Genomic DNA, 26005 nt, shown 5'->3' with positions numbered 1-26005 from the left:
AACAAAATATGCTGTTTGTCCGTGTGTGGAAATACACAAGCACGTGACTTCGCAGTAATTGAACAGTTGCACCGTAAGAAGAGACTCCGCCTCCCAATTTGTTTCCGATTATCGCAGCTGTCCGTCCGTGTGTGCCTTATTTCCGCCATTTCAGTCCGACAAGACGTAGTCGGCTGCTGCGTTATCTTCCCAGTTTTGCGCAAGAGGATATTGTGCTGTCTCGTGGGTGATACTTTTCTAAGGATTTTGAAGCCCCTCAAAACACGTAGCCCTACTGTGTTTTGCTTGGCTGATACGTGGCTCTGGCAGCGAAATGTGGCAAGGCTAAAACCTCGGTGCGCAGCGAACACAAAGTCGGTGCACTTCCTTGGCATCAAGTCCGTCTGGCAGAAGGCCGGTATCGCCGGTGTGACGTCGGATACTGAAGAGCGTCGCACATTGCGCAACGCATGAGATAAGGTCGCGCTGTACTACCGTGGCCCCACTGTTGTCCACGATGTGGTCAACTTTCGATCGCAATTCAACGACCAAAACTATAATACGGGAAAACAAAATTTTCTATCCGGGTTCATTGCAGTTCAGTGCAATTATCTGCGTGAACAACAAAATGAACTCGAAAGATTCAATTCCATAATGCACTACACGAAATTACCAGCGGCGCCCTTTGCAGGTTATTGCGTTTATTTACTCACTCATGGAGCTGAGCCCTTCTTGAGAAGCCGCCAATTGTGCAGGTACTCAAGAACTTCCCAGCATTCTATGGAACCCGAAGGTTCATTACCGTGTTCACAAGAGCCCTCCACTAGTCCCTATCCTGAGCAAGAGCAATCCATATCATCATATCCTGTCTCTCTCTAAGATCCATTTTAATATTTTCCACTGTATTGTTTCACCGCCAAGTGGCCAATTTAATTCTGAAAATTCCCTTTTATGAACTTCAAGGATATATTTGTTAATATCTTCCCTCTCTCTTGTAAAATTCTTCTTCTGAAGGTGGCTGCTTCTTAAACTAAGTCCTTCAAGTATGTATCTACTTGCCTGATACATTATAAAGTTCTTGATTAAATTATTTTCATTCATGTCTATCTTAAATAAAGTTAGATAATCCTAAACCAAAGAACACCTCTGAGGGTACATCATACCCTGGGTAGGCAACCTAACAAAATAAAAGTTCTGTGTAATCAACAAGGTTTCTAGTACAACAAATCTGATTCTACCATGCTACGAAAATAAAATCTAGTAACTCTCATACATTCATGTAACAACCCACAAAGATATTTCAGACAGAACACACAATATTAATAAATACAAATTAAATAAAAATTTCATATTATTTTATTTCAATCCAAAATAATTCTGAACTCTGTTTATTGGATGAACAAACACACTGTAGTGCAGCATCCACAGGCTGCTTGGTGTCAACGATAATATAACATGAACTTCAGTGCAACATGGAGGCTAAAACTTGTAACACATTTTAATTAACATCACAGCAACATCAACGGCAGCATAGCCAGTCCCAGGACATCAGCATTCCTTCTCTATGATCCTCTAAGGAACCTTGGCCTCCTTTACGGCAGACACCCATTCTCGATCATTTGCATCTGGCTCCATCTATTCACTTTCAGCTCTCATAAATCATATTCTGCATCTTCTAGCCATCTCAGTCTGTGCTATTTCATTTTACTTCTACCATCTGCCCTACTTTCAGCAAACTTCTCTGCAACCATTGTCTGACCCATTCTAACCACATTACAAACAGTCGGTTGTCTTCTTTTAATGTCCGCTATGAGATCAGGGGTTTTATGCCATCCTTTGCTCTTCTTAGATGTACACATAACACATACATTTCCCTTGGTCATATATGCACCAGAATTAATTAGATAAGACGACTCTGGATTCCCGTGAGCAGTTTTTATATCATGATCGTAAATATGCAAATAGCTTATTCACTCCGAATTGTGCCAACTCTGACTGATAGTAAGCAAAATACTGAATGCAGCTACTTGTGTTCATTACTCTGATGCTTCAGGATTGCCACTGTAATACGCTACATACAACTGCAAACATATGGGAGCAATGAAGCCAACAGCGTTGAAATACAAGAGACCATATGTTTAGCTGCAGTAATGGTTTTATATAATTTGTAGACTTGCCTGGCACATGTACATACATACAGACTTTGAAACCTGGAAGAAGAAGAGTTAAAACATATTATTTCTCTTCTGTGTGACATGAAACTCTTGTCAAATCCACAAAAACAGGCTGAAACTTACAAAAATCATACTAACTCGAGTTCGTATCATTCAGCAGAGGGTATATAAGGAAGAATATGAAATGATACAAATAGCATAAACAGTGAACAGACAAGTTTCATGAGAAGTAGCTGTATTCTTATGGTGCTGGAGCAAACAGGAAGGAACGGTTGTAATTATTACATGCGCCAACCACTTCTATCTTAAAAATTCTGCACTTTACCCACAGTGTGCTTATGTGTTTTTTGTTATTCTCAAAACATACAGTGACCTTTATGTGAGATGGAAAGTAGCCCCTAAAATCATTACTTACGAGGCAAGATGGATTCGGAAAGCCATTCTGGATGTGGCAAAAGATAAATTTTAACATACCTGTACCTATCAGGAATTTAGTGGTAAGTGCCTTGCCTGTATCTAGTCATTCTGTTTTATACTTTAAAAAAGAAACATACAGCTAATTATAAAAATGGCAACACATTCAGCGAAAAAACTTCTCTCAGTTCTGGGATTACTGGGTCACAATGTTCTGAAGCCTTCCACCTATGAGCCTTTCAAAATGAGACCCATCCCAATAACATTTACCACAATTTTCACAGATGTAAAACTTCTGCACTTGTTCTAGGACCCCCGTGGGAACAGCGTCCGCATGAATCGTAACTCCTTTCCTTGTCTGACAGAGTTCTACTATCACGCCACTAGGAATGCTCCGATACTGCAGCACACATGGTGGTGCCGTGCCCTCTTCTGAGTAGGCATCACTTTCACTCGAGAAGCCCTCTGCTTCTTCCCATTTTGAATAATCATCTCCAGCATGCATCTGGGCCATCTGCTGAGAGGACTGAGCTAACTGACGCATCACCTCTTGTGTCACCACAACAAAATCACCACCATTGCACACCTGGAACAAATCGTGATTAAAATCAACTTTCTAACAATGAAGAGGACAGTAAACACAATTCTTAAAATAAATCTCTTACAGTGCAGCACTGTGAGGGTACACGGTAGCGCAGTTGCTTGAGGCACTATGCTACACGCCAGAAGGTCATATGATTTTTCAATTGACCTAAACCTTTGAGCTGCACTATGGCCCTGGGGTAGACTCAGGCTCTAACAGAAATGAGTTACCACAAAACTTCCTGGAGGTAAAGGGCAGCTGGCTGGTGTGCAAGGCTAACAATCTCACTGTTGTGAGCCGATTGTCTAGAAAATGTGGGAGCCTCGACATCTCCCAATTCTATGGGCCTCCACAGCCTGTTACAGGGATACTTACATACTTACTTGTGGAGATGAGCCCTTCTGGAGGAGCTGCCAATTCAGTAGCTACTCAAGAATTTCCCAGCATTTTTTATGGAACCTGAAGGTTCATTACCGTGTTCACAAGAGCCTTCCACTGGGCCCTATCCTGAGCCAGATCTATCCAATCCATACCATCCCATCCTATCTCTCTAAGATCCATTCTAATACTGTCCACCCACCAACGCCTTGGTCCTCCATGTAGTCTCTTTCCTTCTGGCTTTCCCACCAATATCCTATACGCGTTCGTCTCCCCCATTCGTGCTATATGAGCTGCCCACCTCATCCTCCTTGACTTGATCATTCTAATTATACTTGGAGAAGAGTACAAGTTATGAAGCTCCTCATTATGCAGTTTTCTCCTACCTCCTGTCACTTCATCTCTCTTCAGTCCAAATATTCTCCTGAACACCCTGTTCTCAAACACCCTCAGTCTATGTTCCTCCCTTAATGTCATGGACCAAGTTTCACACCCATACAGAACCACAGGCAAAATTATAGTTTTGTATATTCTAATTTTTATGTTTTTGGACAACAGACGAGAAGAAAAAAGGTTCTGGACTGAATGGCAGCAAGCATTACCAGAGTTCAATCGCCTCTTAATTTCCTACTGAATCAGGTTTCGATCTGTTATCATTGTTCCCAAATATCTGAACTGTGCCACATTTTCAAAACATCTGTTTCCTATCTTTATGTCCTGATTTTTCCCTGCATTTTGGTGACGAGACAGTACCATGTGCTTAGTTTTATCTGTGTTTACTTCTAGACCAACCTCTTTGCTTGCGTCAATTAAAGTTTGTGTTTTTCTTTATGGTATCTACATTATCACCCAGTAGATTCACATCTTCGGTGCAGACCAACAGCTGATGTGTCCCATTTAATTTCAGTCCCATGTGGTTTCCCTGGACCTTCCTAATGGCATATTCTAACGCAAAGTTAAAAAGGAGTGGCGATAAAGCACCTCCTTGTTTTAGACCATTCTGGATAGGAAATTTATCATACAAATGTTTACCTACACGGACTTTACTATACATTTCGTTTAAATACATTTTAATCAACCTAACTAATTTCATGGGTATCTCAAACTCTATCAGAATACTGTACAATACTTCCCTCCTAACTGAATCATAGGCTTTCTTGAAGTCTATGAACAGCTGATGTACTGTCTCATTGTACTCCCATTTTTTCTCCAATATCTGAAGAATGCAAAAGATCTGATCTGTAGTTGATCTATTATGTTGAAACCCACACTGCTCATCCCCAATAATTTCATCTATATATGGACTTAACCTTGAGAGAAGAATATTGGACAAAATTTGATATGAAGTTGACAGCAGTGATATCCCTCGATAATTACTACAATCAGTTTTATCACCCTTCTTGTGAACTGGTACAATAATAGACTCGTTCCACTGATCAGATAATTTTTCTTTATACCAAATAGAAGCAATTAGATTGTGGATCTTAGTAATATTTTGCCTCCTGCTTGAATAAGTTCTGCCGGAATTTGATCACTACCTGGCGATTTATACCGTTTCAATTTTGCAATATCAATTCCAACCTCAAAAGGGCTAGGATCAGGTACTAACGGCTCAGCTGTATGGATTTCTGTCTGCCTAACAGTACTGACCCTATGTACATTCAGTAACTGAGAGAAGTAGTTCCTCCACCTATTCAAAATGTTGTGGGAATCTGCAAGCAGATCACCATTCTCATCCTTCATTAAGTTACTGATAAGTTGGTAACCCTTCTTAAAGTCATTTATTCCTCTATACAGGTCTCTAATGTTCTTGTTCTTACTGTACATTGCAGGCTCATCAATTTTGTCTTTCAGATATTCCCTCTTTTTGTTCCTGAAATGCCTGCTGGTTTCACGTCTTATATTGTTCAGATTATCCCCATTTAACTCGCTTGGATCCTGTAACCATTGCAATTTGGCTTGTTTTCTTTGGTCTAATAATTTTGAGCATCCTTCATCGAACCATGGCTTGTGCTTCTTCAGTTCATAATAACCTAGACTCTCTTTGGCAGACATTTTTATACTCTCTCTAATAGTTTCCAAAGCTTTATTAACATCCACCTCAGTGTCCAAGTTTTCCAAAGCCGCGAACCTATTTGAGATTTCAACAAAAACTGCTCTTTACCCTCTACCTCGTTTAATTTCTTGAGATTTAACCTTTCCATATGAACTCTGTGTGTTGTTTGTTTGCTCACTGACAGTTTTTCCCTAACCTTTGCCACCACCAGGTAGTGGTCGGTATCACAATCTGCTGCCCTGAATGATCGGACATCAAGTATACTTGAGTGCCGTCTCCTATCTATAAAAATATGGTATATTTTATTGTGTATCTTCCAATCAGGAGATCTCCAAGTAAATTTATGGATGTTACAATGCGAGAACATTGTACTTTTGACAGTAAGATTTTTTGATGTGGCAAAGTTTACTGCTCTAACTCCATTATTGTTACTGATTTCATGCAAACTCTCGTTCCCAAACGTTGGTTTGAAAATGTCTTCCCTCCCTACCTTAGCATTGAAATCTCCTAACAAAATTTTCATTGGGTACTTCGGGAATTTATCAAATACATGTTCTAGTTCTTCATAGAATCTATCCTTTATGTCATAAATTTTATCTTCTGTTGGGGCATGAAAATTCATAACAATGATATCACACCAGCGACCTTTTAGTATTATATGATATCCTATCACTAGCGAACTCTACCCTCTTAACTGCTGATATGATTCTCTTATGTATGAAAAAAACCTGTACTTAATTCATGATTTCCATTCCCCTTTCCATAGAAAAATATATAGTCTCCTGCTGGTGTGATACCACCTCCATCCCATCTGACCTCCTGTACTCCCGGTAAATGTAATTTTTTTAATGCTAGTGGGGTGGGACTAAGTCCCTTGTACTGCAGCCACTTCTGGCCTACTGTACTAGCCCCAGATGATAGGAGAGGGTGACCGTGGAGCAATTGGTGGAATGAAGATTGGCAGGGGAAACCTGCCCCAGTGCCACTTTGTCCACCACAAATCCCACTTGACCAGACCCAGGATAGAACCCGGGCCGCCAGGGTGGGAAGCCAGTGACTAACCGCTTGAGCTATGGTGCAGCCTCCTGCTAAATATAACTTATATTTTAAGATTTCTTCTGTCACTGCCCTGAGTGAACCGGCCCTATACAAACTTCAAACATTCCAAGTGCCAAATCTCATATCCATTTTCATTAGTTTAGGTCATTTATCCAAGGAATCCATCCAGGTCCAAGGCTTTGTGTTCACTTTCGTAACATAATCATTTTTTACAGTGAGGAGTTCTTAGACCCACGCCCAACCCCCAAGCTGGAGGGCCACCCCCTTCTCAGCTGTCTGCGACTGCTTATTCAATATATTCGCAGCTTCCCTCCAAAACTAGAGGGTGTCTCCTCCACCCGCAAGCTGAGGACACGCCATGCCGTGGTGACAAGGGACCCACCTAACATGGGTTACAGGGATAGCTTTACCGTTTTATTACAGTGCAGTGCTGGCGCAATACCAACATGAAATAGTGATAAAGAAAATGTCCCATGTGAAGGCAGGCTGGAATACCTCCACTGCAGCCCTGCGAGCCGTAGATGGCAACAGAAAGTGAACCCAGTGCCTGGGGGTATAACTGGGCCACCCTGTCACTGCAGGACATAAATATTGAGACCTTGCTCACCAGGTTAGGGGTTGGATGCAAGGCTGATGGCCTTGCTCTGTAACAAAAAATACTGCTGCGGAATTCACAGAAGTGAAAATCCCATGGTCTAACCCAAGACAGAATAGACAGGTCTAAGGAAGGCTGTGGTTCAAATGGGGCTGATATTAAAATTAGTCACCACAGGCACTGGGGCAAGCATCCCATTGCTGCACCAGCTGATTCCCTGTACAGTCACAGCGTTTTCACAAGTTATGTGAACAGGTTTAATCTGATCACATGCGAAGTTCATCAATATTAACTGGCCATGTGAAGCTAGTGCTAATAATATCACACAGCACAGATTCTAATAACACATCACACAACATAAAGAATAACACACAGGCTTCTACACGGATGGTCAAGGCATTTCTGACACTATGTGAATATTCTGATGGTGATACAAAGTATAAATTTTAAGACAGGTTGGTAGAGGTATTCGCTATCATCATTATAGATGTTTCCCATGATGATGTAAAAACATGATGCTCTCAGAAATAAATTTTCTGAAGGATTAAAAAATTTGAGATACAATAAAGTGACAGTATGAAACTCTGGGGCCTTATCCAACAAAGTTGTCGTAGGCAAAATCTGTACTTAAGCAGTCAGTTCTTCATAAAAATAAAATACAGTAAGAATAACAATAGAAACTGATCTGTGTGAGTACAACAGATCAATGCAATAGGAACACAGGCTTTGTGAGTTCTGCTATAAACTTACCTGACACCTGCTGAAGACATCTTGCTTGGTAACAAACACATTGAAGTACTTGAGCACTTCTTCCAGCTGCTCCTCCAGGACGTCCGACATTACAGGGTAGCAATGACCTTGAGGCACATGCTGGTACAGCTGAGCAACACACATTTACATTCATGTGACGATAATCCAAAATGACACATTTGTTTCAGTGCAGTGTACCACTGTGATGCCAATAATGCGGGGTCCATAGCTGTTGTCCAATACAGTACAATACAATGCAAATACTATTAACCCAAGTTACGAACTAGCTGCTAACACCCACAGTGCTACGTTATTTAAATTCCATTAAGTCATCACAGAGTGTACAGTCTCTTGGGATATGAGGTGTAGTTCGGAGATGGGTACCAATGTTTCGAAGGAACCTGCTGCTTCCATTTTCTGGGTACAGGAGTTAACAAACTATGTACAAAGTATTACATGCCAAAAGATACCCGACACTTTTTACCACAAAATCCTCAAGTTTCACAAAGCAGTACTGTATCTTACCCGATTGTATACAAGTCCACGGGTCACGATTACTCTATGCTGCTGGTTGGCAATCCTCACACACACATCATGGTCCTCTTCATTCTTGAGGATGACGGTATCGACCCCGCACTTCCGCAGCATCTTGCCCAGACCCTGAACCATAGTATCACACACTACTCTGAGCTGGCTTGCTGGAATTGGTTCGGTATGAGGCGATGGTGTCGCCTGTATCACCGTGTTCTGCAACTGCAAGCACCACACGTTTCAGAGAGTGTCTCCACTTCCATCATCAGCGTTTGATGTGAGGAGTGATGAGGACACAGAATGTAAGATTTGAGGTTTTCAGCCGTGTAGATATTGTGTTAACCGACGTTTCGTAGGAACGTATCACGTCCATCTTCAGGGTAGAAGAAAAAAGAAGAAAATCCACGAGCGAGGAACCAGCATCCTCGCTCATGAAGGACTGCTTTCTTGAGGCCACAGAATGTTCTAAAAGCTCAATGTCTTCATCCAGAGAGAGATCTCCAAGCAGTGAGGTTCACCACATCAACCCCTGATGGAGACACTGAACTCCATCTTCATGTGGCTTATCGTGCCAGAAGACTTCACTGCGTATGTTCATCATGAACACTTGCAATCATACACACTATGAATGAACGCATAAGGCATGGGCCTTGCAGTGTGACCTTCAAGGATCTATTGTGCTTCCTTTTGTATACTTAACCCTTTATCAATCGTACACTTCAAATGAGATGCAGGACTCTGTTTATGGAGGCATCGTCCCATAAATAGGGTCCTACATCTCATTTGAAGTGTAGGATTAATAAAGGGTTAATGAACGGGGGAGCACAATAGATCAGTGATGGTTGCAGTAGAAGGGGCAAATTGCTATGACCCACCCTTACTCATACATATATACATGGGGGTGTCATACTAGTCACGTGGTTCCATAAAAATGTGGCCCAAGTGACAAAATCTTAAATAAGCCACGGCCTCACAATCACATAGGATATCACACACTAATTCATACTACAAGCTCTTGCTAAAACAGCTGATAACTATCCATCAAAGAAATTTCGTTATATGACTGTTTACCTCTCGTTTTATGTGCTTCTTGGAATGTTTTGCCATTTTCCGTGGCGATTTTATGCTGGTCATAACTTCACTGCAGATCTCATAGAAAGGAATGTTCTGCTCATGTGCAGACCGCGAAAGCACTTCATATACTTCCAACAAACAGTACGCATCCAGGGCTGAAAGCAGACGCACATATGAAAACCAAATGCGTACGCACACACAACGTACCTCTGTTATTCTTGTGAGGTAACTGTTTGTGACAGACGATTAACAAACACACAATTAACAATCAGCTTATCATATAATGTGCATCTAGTATACATAAAATTGTAGCATGTAAATCTTTCTTACGGACTATCGGATGGAAGTAAGAATTTTGAATGAGGAGAACTTATCACCGAGATTACCGACCTGGGATAAGTGAAACTCAATGCCAAATGACAGAAAACCATTGCTGTCGAAACGATGTGCAAGTAACGCGGTAGAATTTTGAGGTGCGATTCCGAACCACCTTTCCCAATCTTTTCTTTTAGCTACCTGAACAAACTTTAATCCTTTAATTTGAGTTACTCCTTCGAAGTTTCTGTTGCTACAAGCTGCAATACTGACCGGGAGAAGTATGCCCGCAAACCTCCACCAATTCACACAGCTTACCCGCATACAGTTTCTGACTGTCCCGTAATGGTCTCCTTTCCCAATTAGAGAACTGGTCAGACTTGTCAAGGCGCTGTCCTAAGCAAAGCTGAACCAGACGAGACAAGCTCTCACCTGAGGCACCATCTTCATCTGTTTAAACAAAGTGTGAGCACTATTACAACCATTCACAGCCTTCTCTTTCAGTTTATTGACCCATGCAGCCTCATTAGTAAGCCAACCCTTCAAACCTCCATGGTACCACCTGCTTTAGCATTCAGAAACTCTGCAATCTGCTCACACAGTGTATTTATGTGTTCTGTATGGTTCTCACAAGGAAGAGGAATTACTTATCCAAACAGCATTAACTGTTTGGTCTTTGCAACGGAGCCACAGGGTGAACTGTACTTTCTTCTGTGATGCGATGCCATATAGTCTGTTTTGTTAAAACGAATGCCATTAAAATTATACCAAACTATACAGCTCACATCCCAGAACACAGCGTTCTTCATAGTCACCACCGTTAACAACCTCAAATCTGAAGGATATGCAATGTGAAGAAAGCAGTCTTCTGGGATTTGGCACCGTGTATATGTGGTGTTAACCGACGTTCCTCCGAAACATCAGTTAACACCACATATACACGGTGCCAAATCCCAGAAGATTGCTTTCTTCATAGTCACCGCCGTGAAAGCCTCAAATCTTACATACGAGATGCAATGTGTTTTCTGTGAGATGGAAGCCAAATTTTTAAATATTATTCGGATGAACTCATGCAATGAGATGGCCCCACTGTTACCCATGGTTAAGAAAGACAGGGAAAATTGGTATGGACATCGGAGAAAAATGGAAATAGGAGTGGATCCTGAATTGTGCACTGAAATCTTGACCTCGTGGGTATAAATGAAATGGTGCCCACATGAGAAGGCGTGCCCGAACAGCACAAAGGACTAGGCTGCAGAAGATGATGACTTCATAGAGTTGAAAGTGACACTTCACAGAGAAATACAACAGTTCACTGTATGTAATTTCAGAGGAGCAAACTAGCATGCATAGTATACAATACCACTTCAGTTCTGCTCATAACTTCAGATCTCTGTCATACCCTCAAAATGTCAGGAAAGAACTTCAAATGTTTCAGTCAATGCAACAAGAACTATACAGTTCTAGTTGCTAGGCAACGGCTTGGTACAGAAGTTTCCGCTGCAACCAACATGCAAGCAACAATATAGGAATTGTTGGGAATGATGTTTTCTGTTCAGTCCATGCTAAGTGGTCATAAAGGAAGGGAGCTATTGAATTGGAGTTCAGTTAGCCGTTGAACTGTGATGAGAAGGCTTTACATGTGCTATAGGACTGCGATATCTACAGTGTGTAATTCAGTGAGATTGTTATAGTTCCTGTGTTCAAGTCCACTGCCAGGAAACAGACAGTGGTAACTGTAACAGACTGAGGACACTAGTTTGAGAAACAGTGAACTGTAAAGAGTGGAAATACCAACAGCATTACATTTGTTTGTAGTACAACCTGTACTGATCAATATGTCCAATAATCCAGTACCTCATCTATATAGTCATGCACCCCTAAAATGTGACACTATAATTCACTGAATATGATTTCCACTAACACAGAGTCTGCATGCATTCAATTTCCCTGGTTTCCCATCACAGTTTCATATGACTGCCACATTTCCAACATAAACATATTTTACTCTTACCAAGTGATCACAGAATATGAGTGTGCGAACTATGGAACTCACCTGCAAAAGGAAACACGAAGGAATGATCCTGGGCCAATTTTTGCCACAGTAAAACAAGATCCATACAACCACTCCCACTGCAGCTAGCTCCGCCCAAGTGTGGCAGCGACTGCTTCATCATGTTCATGTCCATGATGAGACCAAACCCTAGAATCAACTACTCACATCACTAACTGATCCTAGAAAAAGGGGCAGCTATTTTAAAAGAGAGAAAAGCAACAATGATTGTGTACAGTTTTGTCATTGTTGAGTGGACAGCATGTATTTTATATTTGTCAGGTAAGTAAAAAAGTAAGTAAAGCTATCTCTGTACCAGGCCGCGAAGGCCCATAGGGTTGTGAGATGTTGAGGCTCCCACATTATCTAGACAATCGGCGGTAAGGTTGTCAGCCTTATGCGCCAGCCATGCTTTACTGCCCAGGAAAATTATTTAATTAATTCCTGATACTCATTTCTGTTAGAGGCTGAGTAAACCCCAGGGCCTAGTATGGCTGGAAGGATTAGGTCAACTGAAAAAAAAAATCCAATGACCTCATCAGGACTTGAACCCACAACCTCCCAGCTTGTAGCATCAGGTATAAATTTCAGCCCAAAAACCAGGTATCCTGGGGTCTATAAAGGTTCTCCTCAGGCACTGCAGGCAAATGCCTGGCTTGTACATCAGATTAGGACAAGACTAGATTTTACAACATTCTTTTAATTCAGCATTCCTTTATCATCCTAACAGTTGGCGTGACACAGTTCCAGCTATTAACAACACTGTTCATAACCTATAAATATATTAACTTCATCACAGACCATGAATATGTAATGCATCATGCAACATTTAACTGACATTACAGTCAAATATCGTTATGTGTTATCCAGAACTTTTTGATCCATAAAATAATTAGCATCCCCTGACCAGATCCCTTTTTTGGTAATGAAATTTTGTAATAGGGAATGTTAATGCAGACTCAGAAGCATGGACACAGATCAAGACATTTAACAGACTAACGGCAGCCGAGAGGAGATGTCTTAGAAGCAAACAAACAATGAGATATTTAGGAACGAAAACATTTAACAAAATACCTTGCAAGGTAAATGAATAAATAACAGATTAAGATGGTGTGAACACATTTTAAGAATAAACAAAGACAGAACTCCAAAGAATGTTTTCAATTTTGTAGGCGATTATAATTTTTACAAGCTTTTCCTGCATAAATAATTAAATTTCATTCAGCCCCCTGAACTATGACATGATGACACATCACTGCGTTCCTGTTTGCAACACACTTGAGCGATCAGAGCACAACACAATAACCTGACCAATGGCTCAATAACATCTGACTTCACATTAAATAGCAAATGTGCACTTAGCACTCTCCAAGCTAATCTTTATTTGATGTTACACATTTCTGGTTTCTTCAAAAACTTCAGAAATGTGGTCTTTCAAATGTAATTATATGTGAGAGAATATTTCTGATAAAATTTTTGCAATTTATACGCAAACATACACCAGAATCACCCAACTCTACACTGTGGACAATACCAGTTTGTGAAGCGTACTTAAACTGCTAAATGCAAATGTCAGTTTACCCAGCTTGATGATAGTTTCATTGGCAAAGAGGATGAGACCCAGCCCATGCCACAGTTCCGGACATTCTGAACCCAAGTTACAAACGTCCAGAATATAGACTCGTTCTCTAGTGGCTATCTGTATCAGAGCCAACTCATTTCTTCTAGTACCGAAGTATGGTTTCCATTCTGAATCAATACCCACCATAGGCACATCCTGCAACCAAAAGCATCCTCTTAATATCTGGGATCTGACGTGTCCACAGGGATAAAAACGTAAATGTAGTCTGCCAGGTTACAACACCATGCAACCTTGTAGCTGGTTACCAACCTGCCGCCTACATCTTCAGAGATTATTTACACGCTAAGCGGCTGCCTTGTTGACACATTACTGCATGTACTCAAGTTGCAAATATATGAGACAGTCTCCAGCCATGACTACAAACGGCTGCAGACAGCTGATGCTAGCGATTCTCCAGTATGGGAACAAGAAAAACAGGTCTACCTTGAATAAGCAAGCTGCAAGCCCCTCCAATGATGCAACATAACCCAATTCAATGCAGCTGAATTGACACACATAAAACTCTAATATTCAACTCCAATACAGAGTAACACTCTCCTGTAAGTAACGTTTAAATGCCATGCAGTAAGGTTGTACCAAACTACATGGTATCACATCCCCGTACACAGTAACCTTCCTAGAATCATAATGTGAATCTCATATCTCACAGAGTGGGGAGTAAAATACAGTACCTTGGTAGGTGAGGACGAGCCTCAGCCAGAGGCCAGTATTATAAAAATCTAGCAATAACACTGCTGATCACAGTGGCCGCACAGTCTAAGGCATGAAATGTCTTCACCCATTCAAACACTAGGATCATGCATTCGAATCCCACTCAAGACATGGATGAATGTTTGTGTAAGGTAATGGCCTTGCAATGAGCTGATCCCCCATCCAAGGAGTCCTACTGACTGACTTAGATTAAGAAACTGAGGTGAAGTGAGAACCAGTTCTCAAATGCTAGAAATCAATACATACAAAATAATATTAAGGTTCATTGGCTGTGCACTTTTAAAAAAATAAGGTAAAGTTATCTCTGTAACAGGGCCATGTCACAGCTCAAGAGGCAGCGGCCCAGGTTCGAGCCTGGGTCTGGTCAAGTGGGATTTTTGGTGGACAAAGTGGCGCTGGGGCAAGTTTTCTCCGAGTACTTCGGTTTCCCCTGCCAATCTCCATTCCACCAATTGCTCCACAATCACCCTCATCTATCATCTGGGGCTGGTACAATAGGCCAGAAGTGGCCGCAGTACAAGGAACTTAGTCTCACCGCACTAGCAATAAAAAAATAATATCTCTGTAACAGGCCGTGAAGGCCCATACGGCTGTGAGATGTTGAGGATCTCACATTTTCTCTGGACAATAGGCTCTCGGATGTCGGTAAGGTTGTAAGCCTTACACACCAGCCGCCCTTTACCGCCAGGAAGATTTCTGGTACTTATTTCTGTTAGAGGCTCAGTCAACTCCAGGGCCACAGTGTGGCTGGATGGATTAGGTAAATTGAGAGAGAGAAAAAAAAAGATCCACCTCATCAGGACTCGAACCCATGACCTTCCAGCTTGTAGTGTAGTGCCTCAGCCATGATACTGCATGCCCCTGGCTGTGCACTGTGCTGCTACGAACGGTGTCCTGAGCATAACATTATTCAACATTAATAGCATACCTCAACGCTCAAGTCTGGCCACCAATCCACAGTACCACAGCATTTAATATCCCCTATTCCCAGACAGGAAGAATTAATTTTGCTCAATTATGCCCAGATGTCAAACACAGGCTCTTACTTTGATGGAAGAACAGAAACTAGAAGTGTCACAAAATAAAGGGCCAATGATATTATCTACAGCTAAGATGGATGAAGTAATTGACAATTTAGGATATTACATAATGAGGAACTTTCCGATTTATGCAGGTTACCTACAGCCGTTAGGACAGTGAACCCTAGGAGACTATGAAGATCTGGGCACACTGCTAGAATGGGGAGAAAAGGAATGCATACAAAATTTTGGTGGGGAATACTCTAGGAAAACATCCACTTCAAAACAGAGAAGGAAATTTTATAGACGGATCTCAGGGAAAGACACGATTGGTAAGGGAGATGGGACTTGGCATTTGTCCAGTGGTACTGTTAGACTTCTGTGTTCCGCTGCTATATACATAATTACATCTCACATGTTACATCATACTCATTACAGCATACAGCTTGTTTATATTGTATCTGGTTTACTGTTATCAACTGTTGTATTGGAATATTGTCTTATCTCACATAATTTTGTCAATTTTATTAATGAAGTGAACCAGAATTAGAATTTTGATATTTATTGTATCCGATGTAAATTTGTTTATGTATGTCCGCTTTATGCTTTATAATTGTTTGCATGTATGTTTGTTTTGTTTTTTGTCTTTGACATGTTTCAATTAATTATTGTAACTTAAATTTTGATCTTGTGACTCATTCTACATCCTATGGCTTGTATTATGCCTGTATCAGGATCAATTAGAAAGTGAAATAAATGAATGAATGAATGAATTACAAGTTTACTTCAATAATTAGTAATATTTACATAAAAAATACTCTTACAAATCATCAGGGAACTTACTTTAACATAATCAAGAAACTGCTCAAAGCTTTCCTGTGTATCCACAACAATTATGCTGCTCTGGGGCAGAGGAAATGTGTGATACCGGACAGGAGTTAACTCATCGTCCCATGATTCCTCTTCCACTTGGTAGTCACTAGACACCAGGGCCACCGCTCCCTGCTGCTGGCTGCAACCAAGCACGACACAAAATACCCAGCACAAGGTTAACAGTCTGCATGACCTCAGTCAACTAAAACCATAAGGTGGTCTCCATCTTGAATGGAACCAAACTTCCAAATGTATCGCATGTATGTATGTATGAGTTACGTCTCTCAACAGTACAGATATTATGCTATGAGAGAGAGACAGTAAATAGGTCACAAACAGAAGTAAAACATCTGCAACTGGCATAATAGGGTTTCTGTGTGTATTACTAGGTAGCAGCACAGTCCAGCTTCATGACGGTCTAGGTAGCAGATGCACATGTTCGTGTTCAGGAGCTAGTTTCAGTAGTCAAATTGGTGGCCATGCTTGAGAAGTATACTACCGAAGGGCAGAACTCTTTTGTGTGTTTTCTGTGAGCAAAAGAAGTCAATGCAAAGGATTTAATAAAGAAATGTTTCCTGTTTATGGTGGAACGTGGCTGGCCCCTACTGACTTCCATCTGTTAGGTCCACTAAAATACCATAGCAGTGGCAAATATTTCGCTGATGACGAAGAGGTTGGAAAGGAGGTGCAAAAGTGGGTGAGACGACAGTCAGAAGACTTCTACGCTGCAGATTTTGATGCACTGATAAAGCAATGGGACAAGTGTATCAATGTTGGTGGAGGATATGTCAAGAATTAAGTGTTCTGTTTTCCATACATCCATTTGTGACGTATTTACTGACTCTTCCTCATATATTGACATATCTGTTGTGGAATCATGAAATTTCTCAACACTACATAAAATATTAACTACCTAAGTTAAAACTATTCCCCCAAAATCGAAAAATCTTATGGATAAGTTTGTAAACACAATGCAGAGGAGGGAACAAAATTTAAATCAAGTCTACCATACTCCACAAGGCAAGAGATGGTATATGGTAAAACAAGAGAGAACAAGGCAAAGACAAGCAGTAGTATGGTGGCAGTATACCTCACAATGCAAGCAGCAGAAAGAACAAGTTGCCAACTCCTATAGCAGTTAGTTACAAGGCAATTTACTCAGCACAGTGACAGAAAACAGACTATAAACGGTTTCACCTCTCCATGCACTGTTCAACTACGTAATCTGGTCATGTTCATGACTCCGACAAAAGGAACAGAACAACTGTTCTGAGTTCATGCCAGCTCTTGCTCTGTGCGGTCTCAAATGCTTGTTTACATATGCACTGTGATCAAAACCTGAATGTAGTTAAAAACATTCGCAAAAGATGGCATCAGCTTATAAATAAGTTTATAAAGATACAACAAAATCTACATAAGAAGACCACAAAGTGAGAATTATGACAAACTGACTGCAAAGGAGAAACAGTCAAAAATAAATAAATTACAACATTTGCCTCGTGAAGAACAAATTTAACCGTAATTGGCCACAGTAAAACATCAGACTCCAAAAGAATATAATTTGAACCTTACCTAACACCTGGATCTTCTTCTTGAAGCATCCGAACATTGTATGGCCATTTATGTTTTGGAATTCCATAAGTGTTTGCCCAGTACAAAGCTTCATGTGGGTCACCGTAACTATTAACGCATATGACAAGCTCTAACTGCAAGTCTCCATTGTTTCCAACTGTTTCTCGTGCCATTTCGCTCCAGCTTTCTGGACCTACAATTATCAATTATGATTTTATTGGACATTAGTCAACAGATAAATTTACAGAAAACCAACCATGTATTCATTATATGGTCATCTACTGGGTTATGATGGCATGTACTGCGGTAACTGGGGGAACATACCGGCTCATAGTTCAGTGTAGCCGACTCTCCAAATACTCACACCAACCTATCTGAGTACACAGTTTCATAACCTAGTATACCGTAATATGAATCATCATAACAACCTCAAAACTACCAAATTATAATACATAAGGACACACACTGATGCATGCACACATATGATGTGCTAAAATTAAACTATAAGTCAGGATCCTCATTTATTTACAGGTATTTATGATTTAATGACATACTTTATCACGCTTCATACTAAAAATATAATCTGCATAAATTCACTATTTTCTGTTTAGTTTCAGATAATGAGGTGCAGCACTGCTCTAAGAAACCTTAATGGAATCAACATACAGCAAATCATCTCACCTGAATATTTACCATATATTATGCAGATATGTTCAGGAAAACACCTTATACTCCCGTACCCTTTTGCCCTTGATAGGAGCATGCAGTAGCGTAGTTTGTTGAGGCACTATGTTACAAGCCTGAAGGTCGTGGGTTCAATTCCCAATAAGGTCACTGTACTTTTCAATTGAACCAATCCTTTCAGCTGCACTATGGCCCCTGAGTCAACTCAGCCTCTAACAGAATTGAGTACCTGGGATCTCCATGGGGGTAAAGGGCGCAGCCTCCAACAGAAATGAGTACCTGGGATCTTCCTGATGTTAAAGGGCACAGCCTCTAACAGAAATGAGTACCTGGGATCTTCCTGTGGTTAAAGGGCACAGCTTCTAACAGAAATAGAACCTGGGACCTCCATGGGGGTAAAGGGTGAAGCCTCTAACAGAAATGAGTACCTGGAATCTCCATGGGGGTAAAGGGCGCAGCCTCTAATAGAAATGAGTACCTGGGATCTTCCTGATGTTAAAGGGCACAGCCTCTAACAGAAATGGGTACCTGGGATCTTCCTGTGGTTAAAGGGCACAGCTTCTAACAGAAATAGAACCTGGGACCTCCATGGGGGTAAAGGGTGCAGCCTCTAACAGAAATGAGTACCTGGAATCTCCATGGGGGCAAAGGGTGCCAGCCTCTAACAGAAATGAGTACCTGGGATTGGTGAGGTAGAAGGGTGGCTGGTGCATAAGGTTGACAACTTCAGCACAATCGGTGACCTGATTGTCTAGACGTGGGAGCCTCGATGTCTCACAGCCCTGTGGGCCTCCATCACCTGTTACAGGGATACCTTTATCTTTTTACCTTTAACCTCTCGTCCTCCATCTGCCATATTTTCATTGCTAATTTTAGCAACTGAATCATAAATTCCATTGTAGATCCACCAACAAACTTACCTACCTAAACTGTTTTCTATGTATCGCTTATGGATGAGGAACTGGAGGGCTCCCTCGTTTCGTTTCTGATTCAGATTTGGGCAACATTCTGGTGGCAAAGTGTATGCCTTCGTTAGTCTAGCAACAAGTTTGCTCAGAGGCTTATGATACAGCTTCTCTACTTTCACATCATGTATTTGCAGCCTTCTGCAACATTACAACCATGTACATTAAGAACATTCCTTCATATGTAAGGTAAAGGTACAGTTGTCCCTGTGCTTAACTAATTAAGCACTACGCCATGAAGGTGTATTGGGGAGTGGATGTATAGATATACACTTTCTTGACCTTGGCACTATTTGGAGGTGAGAGGTCAGCTTCATGCCCCTGTTGCTTTACCCTCGGTACCCATTGGATAGGAGGCTGGGTGGGCCCCAGAGCTGGTCTGGACGATGTGGAGAACAGAAAATTCTTGCCCTTACCGGGACTCGAAATCCGACCCCTTGGTCGTCCAGCCCGTAGCCAGTCAGTATAAGTCCTTCATATGTAGCTCTTCTAATACTATAAGGCAAAACAGTGGAGTGGGATAGCTCAGTCACTTCAGTGACGGGGCTACAGTCTGGATTGCAGAAGAATCTGGATCAGTATTCACGCTTCTCACCGTCCCTGTGCAACTTCGTCGATGTATTAAAATTCACACTTCAAAAGCATTCATATCATCCTAGCGTCTGAAAAATTGGAAGAGACAAATGCTTCTGAAGTGTGGATTTTAATACACTGATGAAGTTCGGTCATAAAGTGTGAGCGCCAATTTAGAATGCACAGCACAAAATGATGCTGCAGTATATTATTACAAAAGAATATGGGTTCACTTCCCAGCAGAGGCAAGAGGTGTTTCTATTCTTCACAGTGTCCAGAGCGGGACTCACTTAGCCTCCTATCCAAAGGTTAACCCTCCACTCCCCCCCCCACATCAACATTACAAGGTGCTTAACAAATTAAACACAGCGATAACTTTAACTTTTACAACAAAACACTAAAATATTATCATTATTCTACATGTTGTTAGTAATATAAAAGTAAACAATACAAGCTTCATGTAGCAAAACAGAGGCTACCTAAACTTAACACAAGGCCAGCAAAGCTCTTCAAATCATGAAGACAGCTTCAGATAAAGTTACTTATCAATAAGCAGTGGTGACAGACATTCTTGCTGCCCCCATACCACCTGCTAGGCTTAGTGAGGTATTTGTTTGACATATTTCAGTTGGTAGCTTGCGTGTGGTTATGACAGCCAGTGGCACAACTGTACTTATTTGTGAGATGGCTTCTTAAATTTGACTCTTACATACTCTTACCCCGTCTACAGTGACTAGTACATGCGATAATATCAACAGTAACACAATCAGAGATATCAAATTACAAGTAACGCTTACTGAATAATAAGGTCTGCTTCATTTCTAATGTTCCTTTTACCCAAGAGGGCATCCAGAAATGAGACTAGAAGCCACTGGTGCTCTGGGCTATCCAAGAGAAACTCTTCAGCAACTGACAGCTTGTCTTGGAACACTAATGGGATGATGAAATCCTCCACAGTGAAGTGCTGATGGAGTTCAAGAATAGTGGCGCACTGGCATGCCTACAAACAACAGCACACCTTTATTATTCTGTATGTCTTCCTCAGTGGGATATACGAAGTTTCACAACCATACTGAAACAAAGCCAATGAGAAGACATTGCACATACTCTTTTTTATACAAATGACCTTGACTACTTTACCTTGGAAACAAACCATGTTTGGTTATCCCACAGTTGGTTGCAGAATCCATCTGACCAGTAAAACCAATTTTGAGAAAACTGAAATTTCCTGCTTAGGCCCACAGTGCCTGTACTGTTATTTTCCTGAAGATATAACCTATACAGTTTCAGTTAGGAAGATGGTCTACATAAATTATTTAAATTTAATCAAAATTGTTAAAACTGTTTTGAATAATATCACAATTTTGCTTTTAGGTGAGCACTGTGAAGGTTTCTATTTTTGGACCTGAATATTCACATTTGCCATGCTCCGACCGACAACAGATACCAAATACCAAACAAATAAAAATCCTTCCTCCATTCAGGCAAATGTCAGGACTGTACATCACAGAAGACACAACTGCTTCTTGCCATGTCCTTTGTAATTCATGTATCACCACACCATTTGGCCCTACACAGCCGTAAAACAGCCCCAAACACACCAATCAGTTAACACTGCTTACAGAAACTATCATCACATACTGTGAGAGCCACATAAAATCACAGTAAAAACATTCTGCTGACATATTTCAGAAGGTCTGTTTGTTAAAGCAGGTGGTATTTATAGTTACCACTGGCTTTCAAGGGTTACATTTAATGATATACTAACAATTATAGGTGTACAAAATGTCAAAGCACACAGTCAATACTCACTTCTTTGTATTGTTGTCTGGAAATCAATTCTCTTATCGGTTCCACAAAGAGTTCCTTATCATCTCTCAAATGATAAATCCTAAACACCATCTTGGTTAATGAAATGTTTCGTTGTTGAGTGGCCAAGCCGAATGCTTCATGCTTCAGGTCCACTGTTAAACACTGCTTCAACTCAATTTCTTTATGTGCTGTCCATCTTGAAAACTCTTCCATTACTGCAAAAATTAACTCTGCACTAATGTGGGATGAAAATTAGGTTAGGAAACTCTCATTTTGTACCAGCATTTAAGCCTCAGACACACTGAGTCTCTTGTTTAGCCTTCAATACATGCAGCATGCATCACTATCAGAAGGAAGTCCAAAATTATGGTGTATTTTCTGCCATCTTGTACTGAGAAGGTCAATTACATCAACAATTAATTTGGAGTCATTAAACAGAAGAAGCAGAGTATCAAAATTAATTTACACAGCATATGGTGAAGAAAATCAACACTAACAGATGTTTCAGAAGAAACTGTTGCCTCCATCTTCAGGGTAGCAAAAGGCAAAGAGAGCAGGTTTGTTTGAAGGGCCAGTACATATTTACCAGACTATGAAACTCGTTCTAGTATCATTCTTCTGGCTGCTGTTCTTGGCAAAGGAGCACGAGTTGTTAAAAACAGTCCCACGCGCTATGAGCAGCAACCCAACTCTGCAAAGAACTCATTCGACTGCTGCCGGAACAAAAGCACCAGTGAGGCCCTGCCATCTTCGTCCAGATGAGGGCTGTACGTGGGATGGCCCAACAACATCTACCGCATGGAACATGGACAGAAGCGGCTGTGCAACGCAATGATGCCCCTCACTGGTACCCAGGTAGCTTTTCTTCATGTCAGTACGAATGTCTTGGAGACCCTCACAGTAAAACCGTGTTGATGGAGATGTCAAACATCTTGATCATCAGGTCAAGATATCAACGCCATGGTGTGCGGTGCTTCCAGCAGCAGCCAAAGGAGTTCTCTGCAGAGGGAATCTATCATCTGGTGTCACAACCGGATACCCCCCCCCCAAATTCCATGGGGACCTCTGCCCAAAACCATCACTGAATGAATTTCACTTGAACCTTCATACATGGCGTTACATCTCAGCAGATGTTATCACAATTTTCAACACCATGAGATTACAAAATCTTAGCACCAAGAGTATACAAGATTTTCTTACTAACATAAGTTTGAAAACAAAAGTAATGCATATCGCTTTTACAATATCTCCTCTTTACAAATACAGTGGTATCTCTGACATTAATCAAACGCATAATGTACAGTGCCATAGCTCAAGCAGTGAAATGCCAGTTTCCTGATAACCCAGGTCCAATCCTGGGTCAAGTCATGCAGGACATGTGGCAGACAAGATGGCACTGGGACAGGTCAGGTCTAAGTACTCTGATTTCCCCTGTCAAATCTCACTCCACCAAATGCTCCACATTCATTACTCAGCCTGTCATTGACGCTTGACAGTCTTGATCCTGACAGTGTTGTAAAATAACCAAATTAAAAAATAGCACATATTTAATCTGAAATTATCAAAAACCTCTAGGTCAGAGTCAAACTCTAAGTGAAACCATTTTTTTATTCAGGTCACATCAGCACAATTCTAAACAGAAACTAATAGCTATATCTGAAATCTAACCTGTATATGCAAGAGAACTTGCTTTGTTCTGACGAATATCCTCACAGTTGAAAGTTATGTGAAGTGTCGCTGCGTATGGATTGGGTGCAGATGCAAAGTATTCGTGCAGCACCTGTGTCATTGTATCACTCTTTTTCCCTGTCAAAATGAATTGGAAGAACATGGGAAAACAGACAACGGAGCCACAAAACTATACAATACTATAAAGAACATATTCTGAGGCAAGAACACTGAAGTTTAATTTAAGTTTTATGCCAAAATATAATATCACCATATATACTTCGGCGAACAAGGAATTTTATAATGAAATTCAGGAAAATTAACACATGGGCTAAAGAGGCTGGGGAGGAGATGTGAAGCTGAGCTCTCACCCCCAGGCACACGCTGCTGATACGAGGCCACACCACCACTCCTCATGGCATGGCAATCATTATAAATTTACATCTCCTGTTAGCCATACTATACAGCTCAAATATTTTGAAGCACATTATAAATGTTCCTCCAAAAATTTCATGTATTAACTTTCCATATGTTATGACCTGTTCAAGTTAAGAGTCAACTGTAAAGACAACCACCTCCTCTAAAGTAAAGTTCTGTGTTACATATTTTCCTGGTGGCTCTCTTTTATGGATATTCTATTGGTAGTTGCACTTTTACTTAAAATCTGGGATTTAATTCTTTCAATTAAAGTTATAGCAAACCAAACACATAATCCAACCTCAATTCGCAATCAAGAGAAACTTCTTAATACGATTTCGCAAACTCCATACTCTAAATCACCCATCTGACACAAAGTGATAGTATAAAAGCCATTACTGGAAATTATATTCACATAAAGACTGCCAAATGAAATTACTCCTCTACACACAAAAATCTCACAACAAATGAACCTTGTGACGTAACGATTTTATGGTCAACCTACATAATCCCCAGATGTACTTCAGCTGATTTATCCATAATGTTGTTGCATTAGCAGGCTCATCTGTGGGAAATTTACAATGGTTAAGCTGCGTTGGAACATCAGGGTCTTGCTGCTGAGAATTAGATGGGCCTTCTGGGTTCCAATCACAATCTCCTCTCCACCTAGAAGCCATGCTAAAAGCATAAAGATTTAGCATACTTTCAAAATGTATATAAAAAAAAATCACTAGAGATACAATACCTTAGTTGCTACTCAAGCCGCAATACAAACCTTCGACGTTTACATACAGAAAGTCACGCAAGGCTTAAAACCCCATATTCTAATTATGTGGATTGGGGGACCTATGGTTAAACACGCCATAAAACAAGCAAGCAAACTTCTCCAGTATTTATTTCACATTTAGCGGCGCCTGGGAGACCACTTAATTTTTAAACTACTGAACTCATAAGAAATGTATCTCCGAAAATTTATATAAAACATACAAAATAAAATTTACAACAATCTGCCGTAGAATCCACATTAGCCAAATAGCTTACTGTATCACGCAAAACTGTTTCTACGAAACACAAAACACTGGCAGTAGCTGATATTTTTACTTTTATTATTATCTTCAAAAGTCAGCTTGGTTTTAAAGAAAACACATTTTTGGACATATCCTCTAACATCGAAACTCGTAACCCACAAGAAACCACCGCCTTCTCGGCCTTCGGCAATTTACCGCCATTCTTACGCCATGATCGTAATTTCCCTCTAGGTGGGTGAATTTCTCTGCAATCGAGGACTTCACACGTATTACACTCACCTAGGGGAGAGTATTTTGAGACCTAGCAATATCGAGGCCATATGGTATCAGATGTTAGAATTACTGACGAATAATAGGAAATATATTGGGTGGAAATGGTCATTTGCCTACAGGGACTGGAAAAAAAAACACAATAAGACCCAATCACGTTAGTCGTTCTGAGAGGCGGATTTTTGAAATGAAAACCTCTATCCAGCAGAGGCCTTAAGTGAATAAATTCCCCATTACAGAACGCAAAAGTTCAATATCATGTTCAAAACTGTCCACAGACTAACTTCCTGAGCCAGGTGAATCAAAGCTTAGCACATTTGCATAAAGCCCATCTTAATTATTATCCTATTTATGCTTAGGTCTCCAAAATGCTCTCCCCCTGTGTGTTTTTAGGAAGCATACATGACACATTCATCTGTTTTTCCATGACTTCATCACTAGTGTATCACTGTGGGTATAAATTACGCACTTCATCATACACTTTGCTTTACCATCCCGTTACTTTGTCTTAGATGCAGAAATTCTCACCATCATGCTACCTTCAAACAGTGAATTTTATATTCTCCTATTCCAATGAGAGGTAAATTGTTAGCTCACATAAAACAAGAATAAATCGTCTTGTTTCTAGCAGATGGAGGTACATTAAGAACTGAGGGGCAGTTAGCATTCCTGTTACCTTGTGTTAATTTTTCTGAATTATACTTTGATTTGTTCTGTCATTCTTAAACAGACTATATTTTTAATGAATTAATTTCTTTCTAAATTTCTTTTGACTTGTTACTCTCATTCACAATTGTACCACATTTTCAA

At 40.6% G+C, this 26005-nt stretch overlaps 1 protein-coding gene across 2 annotated transcripts; it reads right to left on the bottom strand.

Annotated features, from left to right (window-relative positions):
* Nucleotides 1-1553: 1553 nt before the first annotated feature.
* On the bottom strand, nucleotides 1554-25117 carry LOC111868938 (exonuclease mut-7 homolog). 2 transcript variants are annotated; one of them, XM_023860063.2, is made up of 15 exons: nucleotides 24673-25117; nucleotides 24403-24575; nucleotides 23481-23618; nucleotides 21813-22027; nucleotides 20798-21000; nucleotides 19387-19568; nucleotides 17779-17971; nucleotides 16177-16345; nucleotides 13543-13738; nucleotides 11965-12111; nucleotides 10227-10358; nucleotides 9591-9748; nucleotides 8514-8741; nucleotides 7989-8117; nucleotides 1554-3153 (listed from the first exon to the last, which is right to left on the bottom strand). In XM_023860063.2, the coding sequence occupies exons 2-15, from the start codon at nucleotides 24572-24574 to the stop codon at nucleotides 2764-2766; spliced, it is 2652 nt and encodes an 883-aa protein (XP_023715831.1). In that variant the 5' UTR covers nucleotide 24575; nucleotides 24673-25117; the 3' UTR covers nucleotides 1554-2763. The 2 variants fall into 2 exon arrangements, with proteins under 2 accessions (XP_023715831.1, XP_023715832.1); XM_023860064.2 differs by having other exon boundaries at nucleotides 24939-25117.
* Between the last annotated feature and the right edge of the window lie 888 nt (nucleotides 25118-26005).

Source organism: Cryptotermes secundus, unplaced genomic scaffold (assembly GCF_002891405.2).
Source record: "Cryptotermes secundus unplaced genomic scaffold, Csec_1.0 scaffold976, whole genome shotgun sequence".
In the NCBI taxonomy this organism is placed as follows: domain Eukaryota; kingdom Metazoa; phylum Arthropoda; class Insecta; order Blattodea; family Kalotermitidae; genus Cryptotermes; species Cryptotermes secundus.
Note: the sequence above shows the minus strand (reverse complement) of the source record. Positions and strands in the feature narration are given on the sequence as shown.